A 7161-nucleotide genomic window follows, 5' to 3' on the forward strand; every position below is an offset into this window, starting at 1 on the left:
TGGGTTAACATTCCAACAGGACAATGCCCGCCCTCATACGGCAAGGGTTAACTTACTGCCTTGGCCTGCAAATTCACCGGATCTCTCCCCGATAGAGCATGTTTCGGACGAGATGGATCGACGTCTACGCCGTCTTCCTCATCCGCCAGATAACGTCCTTGACCTTGCAACAGAACTTGAGAGAATCTGGCGTGACATCCCACAAGCCTTCCTTGCACGTTTGATAGGCTCTATGCGTCGTCGATTCACTATTTGTTACGAGGGAGGAGTGCAGAGAAAGGGACAGCCAGGTGTTAGAGAAGCACGTGCACAAGTGCCCACCAAGTTATTGATTCATTAGCCTGTGCTGTGCCGTCTCCATCCTTTCTCGCACACCTGGCTGTCCCTTTCTCTGCACTCCTCCCTCGTAACAAATAGTGAACTGTGTCAAAATTTTAATGATAGTTTCTTAAAGAACTTTTTGGTGGAGTCCGGAAAATGTTCAAATATTAGAAAGCTGTTGGGTATTAGTAAATGATAAACATGTGTCCTATTTATATTTATGTGGCAATTTTGTACAATGATAAAATTTGCAATTCATCGGTCCGTTTCTGACTCAAACGGACTGTAGTTGAGCTGTAGAAGAGACGAGAGTGAACTTCAAGGTGTGCTGTTTCATTCTCCAGAAACGTCTTAGAGTGAATTTGACATAATTTCTAATGTTTTGCTATTGATGTTTGTTGGTCGACTTTTAGTCTTTTCTAATAGAAGGCTCTGTTTATATACTGACCGCAAACGAAACGCCACACCGATAGAGGTTTCTTAAAGCACATACTTTAACTCCCTCTAATTAACAATCAAAACGGAGGACTGAGTTCAAACTTCACGATTATGGTTAATACATTTTCGGGAATGACATTCAGAGTTTACAGAGAGTTTACACAAACAAAGTCACGAAAAATGGTAGGATACGCCGGTTGATGAAGGCCATAGGCTCTTGGGTCCATACTCAGCGAAATGCGTGATGACTCCAGCGGCAGATGTCGGCCTTGGTTGGAGGTCATTCAGTCTTTTCTTAATCTCGTCACAATTGTTCTATTGGACTAAATCCGAACTGAGTGCAGGCCATTGTAGGGTTTAGATGCCGTGTTGTCTTAGGAAGTCCAGTGTTGTTCTGGCAGTGTAGGCACGAGCGTTGTCTTGCTGGAAGATGTGATATCTGTGACGTCCAAAATGTGGTACAACGTGGTGTCTTAGAACTTGGTCAATTTTGTAGCAGCTGTCACGCCATTCCTCCTCCTGGATCGATCTTCTGCAACACCATGGAGCTAACTCTCAGGTTACATTTGGGTTTATTCCAGTATTGCTACCGATTGCACCCCACACCATGATACTTGGACCACCCCACGAGTCTCTTTCAACAATACACTCAATTGAAAACCGTTCCCCACGCCTTCGCTATACTCTCACTCTGCCCTTGGCTGTCGAACACTATATCAGCTTTCATCAATAACGCCAATTTCGATGCTGAGTTGTCCATTGCAGTCGGTTTGCGCGGTGACGAGCGGCAAGGACAGGGCCACGATATGGCCTGTGACAGCAGAGGTTCTCTCGGTCTTGACGTTTTGATGTTACAGAAGGATGGCCTGGGATGCTGTTAGTGGCCTGATACCGCTCCTGCAGTCGGTAGATTGTTCTAACATGAACATTAAAATGACTGGCTACCCTCCGTGCAGTCTGGCCAACTTGCAATCATCCCAAGGCTTGGTTCCTCTGATCTCTCGTAAGTCGCGGCAAAGTGATTGTGTCAAAACATATCTACGCTTAAATTGCCAATTATGTAAATAAAATAAAAAATTGCTATGTTGCTGCGAATAGTCGCAAGAAGCTAATTTCAAACATTAATTGTTCTTTCAGGTATTCATAATGTCAAGATCAAAGTGTCTTTCTTTCAGACACTCAAAAAATATCAGTGTCTTTTTTTTCTTTCTTTTTTTAAATTAACAGTAAAGCGACAGTTCTGATGTGCAATCAAAAGATTATGTCTTAGACCATACTGACAAATAACTTTGTTTTGGAAGTCGGAGCTTGTGATTTCATCACATTGACATTTAAATACTTTGCGATTTAAATACTTTTAAATTATTCAAGTTTTTGTTTTCGGAATTGACTTGACATAATGTGTCTTGAAAAATGTATTTTGCTACCAAATCACCAAAATGTTTTAGCGATACTTTCACGTTCAGTATGTATGGATGCGAGCATTGAACATCTGTATACGCCTTCTGGTATGAGTGTTACTCTGGACTCTCTGATTTACCTTTATTAGAGGAATTATAATCAACCATTATCAATGACTATGGCTTTATCCCTGTATGGGGAATAACCCGAAAGTGTAGGTTGCCTTATCGCCCGTCAGTCAATCACCATACAAGTGAGTGAGTGAGTTTAGTTTTACGCCACACTCAGCAATATTCCAGCTATATGGTGGCGTTCTGTAAATAATCGAGTATGGACCAGTGGTCAACAGCATGAGCATCGATCTGCGCAATTGGGAACCGATGACATGTGTCAACCAAGTCAGCGAGCCTGACCATCCAATCCCGTTAGTCGCCTCTTACGACAAGCATGGGGTACTGAGGATCAATATTCTAACCCGGATCTTAACGGGTCCATCACCATACAAAAAGACCTTTAACAAAACAAAAACCAAAAGAGGAGGGAGGTGAAGAAGAGGAACAAGAACAATAACAACAAAACAGCAAAACACCCAAAGATTACAGATGGGAGACTAGGGTACGATGGTAACCATTTACAGCTTCCCCAGTGAGAACAAACACTTGCTATTACCAACAGTTTTAATGCCGTTTTTACATCACAGGTGAACGTAGAATCTGATTCTTCTTATGTACACTTGATGTCCTCTGGCTTCAGTTTGTCCACCTCGTCACACTGGAGTTTGTCAAGGGGGGTCACCCTGTTCTTAGGGTCACCGCAGTAGGTGTTCTTGAAACGCTGTGGACAGGACAGTGAGTGAGTGAAATGGATATCTAGTGTTATTTGAGTAGCATATCGTGTGATATCATGTGTTTGCTTTCATCCCAGTTGGTGAATACTGGAATAACCCAAATGTAATTAAATCTAGAAGTTACACAGGGTCTCGATGCTAAATCAGGGATTCGAATCAACGCCTTAAGGGATAATGCAGAGTTAGTGAATCTTGTTTTACGCCGCTTTAAGAATATTCCTGTCAGACTAGAACTTGGTACACAAACAAATGGCTTCCAACAAATGAAGTGAACGGCAGTGGTAGGTGAACCCTTTGACGTTTAGCCTATGGGCACATGAGAACGTTTTCGATATGGACATTTGTGTTAATCAAATCTTTGACATTATCCCATATAGCGGAAATGCAACTCTAATATTGGAGAAAGGATGTTGACAAGAAGCGTGAGTATAACTCACGGACTAGATTTAATTATTTCCATTATAACTCTTCTTGGATATGTAACTTAACTTGGTTTGTTCGAGATAAATTTGGGATATCGACCTTCGTTCTATCAAGACTTGTATGTTTATTTACTTACCGTGTATTGGACCTTTAAGAAGTAGGCATCGCTAATATCTGAAGAGAAATTAAAATGTGAGAGAATGTTGCTATGCGTTTTAATCTCAGTTATAATTCCATTTAGGCATTTCTTTACAGATTATCATTGTGATAAGCATTTTATGGCTAGTATTCTCCCTTGCATCGGGAAAATGAACCCCTTACGGAAGGATAAACATTTTAAAAATTCATCTTACTGACTGAACCCAAGTCAGCTGCCGTAGCAAGGCCATCCCCGTTGATGTCAAAGAATTGGTACATGTATCTTCCGTACTGTTCGGAGAAGCCGTACCGACACGACCACCTTGTCACGACCTCCCACTTGTTTGTGACACACAAGTCTTCTGCAGATTAAAATATAAAAACAAATTAAAGTTGTTTGGCTCCTCTGATTCTCTTTATCAGCGCCAATAATATCGCCTCCGCCATCATTATTAGCAACATTCTGAAGATTATCAAGTATAAGTATAAAATATGTTATAGCAGTAATACATATATCAAATGTGGATATCACATCTGTGTTTAAGGTATTAACGTGTGGGGGAAGAGGCACTATGTAAAACGCAAGATCTTTTTTAATTGAATTGAAATGCAAAATGGATTTCAACAAATTCACGTCTGAAAACATATGTAAAATAAAGTCTTGTCAAATCCCCCTTTATGGTGTCATTATGTTTTTAAATGTTCATCTTAGATGGTTAGAACTTTAAGAAATTGTAACTGTGAAACTCTCTCGTCTGGTCTGATTATTTTCACTTTCCCTGTACAGCCTGACGAATGCTTAAGGTAAACTATATTTACGATGTGACAATTTTTTAGCCGAATTATATCGTAAACTACAATGAAAATTAACCTTGACTGTCTCAACAAATGGTCAGTAAATCAAGTCTATACTTAAAAGCGGGATGCGTTCACAAGATCTGTACAATTTAAGAAATTATGGCATATCTTTACCAAACACAAAATGTAAACTTGTCGATAAAACGTGTTAAAAGGCTGATTTCAGACGTTTCAAGGAATGTTTTCCTGATTACTTAACATGAGTGAGTGAGTTTAGATTTACGCCCCATCTAGCAACATCAAAGCCTCAAATGCTGTGGTACTTGATCATGTCATACTGACTGACTGAGTTTGGTTTTACGCCGCTTTTAGCAATATTCCAGCAACATCACGGCGGGGGACGCCAGAAATGGGCTTCAAACATTGTACCCATGTGGGGAATCGAACCCGGGTCTTCTGCGTGACGAGCCAACGCTTCAACCACTAGGCTACCCCACCGCCCTGATCATGTCATAAGTCACGTCAAGTCCATGGGCTAAAAGGTTCAGTCTTGGTATTTCTATGCTCATAATTAATAATGAATTGTTAGTGTTTTACACTAGGTTTTTAACAGTGGGGTACCCTTGTGGTAAAAGCGTTCGCTCGTTACGCCGAAGACCTGGATTCGAGTCCCCACATGGGTACAATGTGTGAAGCCCATTTCTGGTGTCCTCCGCCGTGATATTGCTGGAATATTTCTAAAAGCTGTGTAAACCTAATCGAACTCACTACACTAAGTGTTACTTTATGTGCCGTTTTTATTCAAATCAATCCCCCTACCCCCATGCATCTTATTCCTTCCTCGTAAAGGTCTAGGTGGCTAAACTTACCGTCGTAGTTGTAAAGCATGGTATCTGTGGCGATGTCACTGCCGTCCACTATGCCGTTACCGTTGAGGTCATTGTCCAACAAAGCAGCACAGAATTTCCCCACTAGCATTTCAGGAGGGTTGCAGTGGTTAAACAGACTGAAAAGGGACCTTCAAGAAGAGACAGATAGTGAAAATAGGTTTCTGGGGTTCTAATTTCGGGAATTTTTAGCATGAATTAAAATTGTAGTGATTTGTTTTCTTGGTTTGTTGGTTTGTTTAACGCCGCACTCGCACAAGTTCCAGCTGTATTGCGGCTGTCTGTAAATAATCCAGTGATCAACAGCATGAGCACTGATCTATGCAACTGGGATACGATGACATATGTCTACCATGTCAGCGAGCCTGACCACCCGATGTTGGAGACCAATTCTAACCAAGATCTTTACGGGTGAGTAGTAGTAGTAGTAGTAGTAGTAGTAGTAGTAGTAGTAGTAGTAGTAGTAGTATAGTTACAACATATTTAGAATATTTACAAATAAGATTTACGGTCCCGGTGAATGTCTTGACATACCTTGAGAAACCACAGGTCCCACAGAAAAGGAGGATAAACACGGTAAGTCGGAGGGCAGGCATTCTGCAAATGAAAAGCAGACTCAGGTGATGACGGTTGAATTTGCCATCAGTCTTTCGGGTATTACTGCGCATGCGCTAAAAGAAAACTTAGTGGTTGTTGACACGAACTTCAGTCAAATCAGTACACACTTCATCTATCAGGAAGCATATTCAGCGGACAGTGAGAATGGCAAATTTATATGCACTATGACTGAAAAGGAAAAGAGTCATTAATCAGCACTGATGAATAAAGGCCAAGTAAAATATTTTAGTAAAATTCGGAAAAGTACGAACCTGTCTGAATGTGCTGGATAACGACTCGAGATGTGGCCAGATCTGTCTCCGACTGTTCAGTATGTGCTATAGCTCCGCCCCATGGGTAGGCGGACGCAAGGAGCTTTGGCAGGTGAGGGTGCCGACGAGGGGTATCCATGCTTTGTAAACTGAATCTTATAATCGTCTTCGTTTGTGGATACTGCAAGTGAATGGTACAAGTAACACTGTTTTTAATCTTTTGTAATGTTTTGTGTGATTTGAAATGAAACTTTCAAGATACTCAAAATAATTTATCACGTAGGGTGCGTGCAAGTGTGTGTGTGTGTGTGTGTGTGTGTGTGTGTATATGTGTGTGATCGTACTCCAGTCGTTGCTCACAACATTTATCCCTGTGTGATCTAACGAAACACCCGCTGTACATTAAACCACAATACAAAAAACATGAAAAGGCTCTTGTCCAGTGAATATTTGTGGAATGGATGAATTGCAGATGTAGAATATTTACTCCTTGACAACACGTCATAAAACAGAACTTGACGCGTTGCGCGTAAACATAGTTTACTTACATGGTAAATTCCTGCTATATATCTGTGTGTAGGAGGCTTTAAGTACATACATAGCCAGAGGAAACGGAATTGGATTTAATGCCGCTGCCATGACAAAAACTGTTAATAGAAAATAAATATCTGAAAAAAGCAACGATAAATGTATTTTTTACTGTTTCTATAGATGCATTGATTGTTCATAATGTAATGCCCCCTGAATACTTACAAGCTATTACAAGACCGCCTCCGTGGTGTAGTGGTTAGAGCGTCCGCCCGGAGTGCGGAAGGTCGCGGGTTCGATCCCCAATCGCGTCATACCAAAAGACGTTAAAATATGGTACTTGTTGGTCCCTGCCTGGCGCTCGGCATTAATGGGTACAACAAGGACTGGTGGGCTCGGAGTCAGTATAATGTGTCTGAGTGGGGTATTCATGCTTCACTGCGGCATGGTATCTCAGTGGGCTAGCACTATAAAACCAGCTTCAGTCTGGGCTAGTACAAGCAGCTGCACA

At 41.3% G+C, this 7161-nt stretch overlaps 1 protein-coding gene across 2 annotated transcripts in view; it reads right to left on the minus strand.

Moving 5' to 3' along the window:
* Positions 1–6228, minus strand: part of LOC124290065 — a 30077-nt gene extending 23849 nt beyond the window's left edge. Inside the window, exons 1-6 of one of the 2 annotated variants that reach the window (XM_046726755.1) lie at positions 6123–6228; positions 5788–5850; positions 5236–5384; positions 3784–3930; positions 3567–3604; positions 2824–2994 (exon numbers count right to left, since the gene is read on the minus strand). In XM_046726755.1, coding sequence (XP_046582711.1) covers positions 2884–2994; positions 3567–3604; positions 3784–3930; positions 5236–5384; positions 5788–5849 — 507 coding nt within the window. In that variant the 5' untranslated portion in view covers position 5850; positions 6123–6228 and the 3' untranslated portion in view covers positions 2824–2883. Of the gene's footprint in view, positions 1–2823; positions 2995–3566; positions 3605–3783; positions 3931–5235; positions 5385–5787; positions 5851–6122 lie in introns of those variants that run through there. The other variant, XM_046726756.1, reaches the window with a different exon arrangement.
* Between the last annotated feature and the right edge of the window lie 933 nt (positions 6229–7161).

The sequence above is a fragment of the Haliotis rubra genome, unplaced genomic scaffold (genome assembly GCF_003918875.1).
Source record: "Haliotis rubra isolate DU_JTF1 unplaced genomic scaffold, ASM391887v1 Scf455, whole genome shotgun sequence".
Classification (NCBI taxonomy): Eukaryota; Metazoa; Mollusca; class Gastropoda; order Lepetellida; family Haliotidae; genus Haliotis; species Haliotis rubra.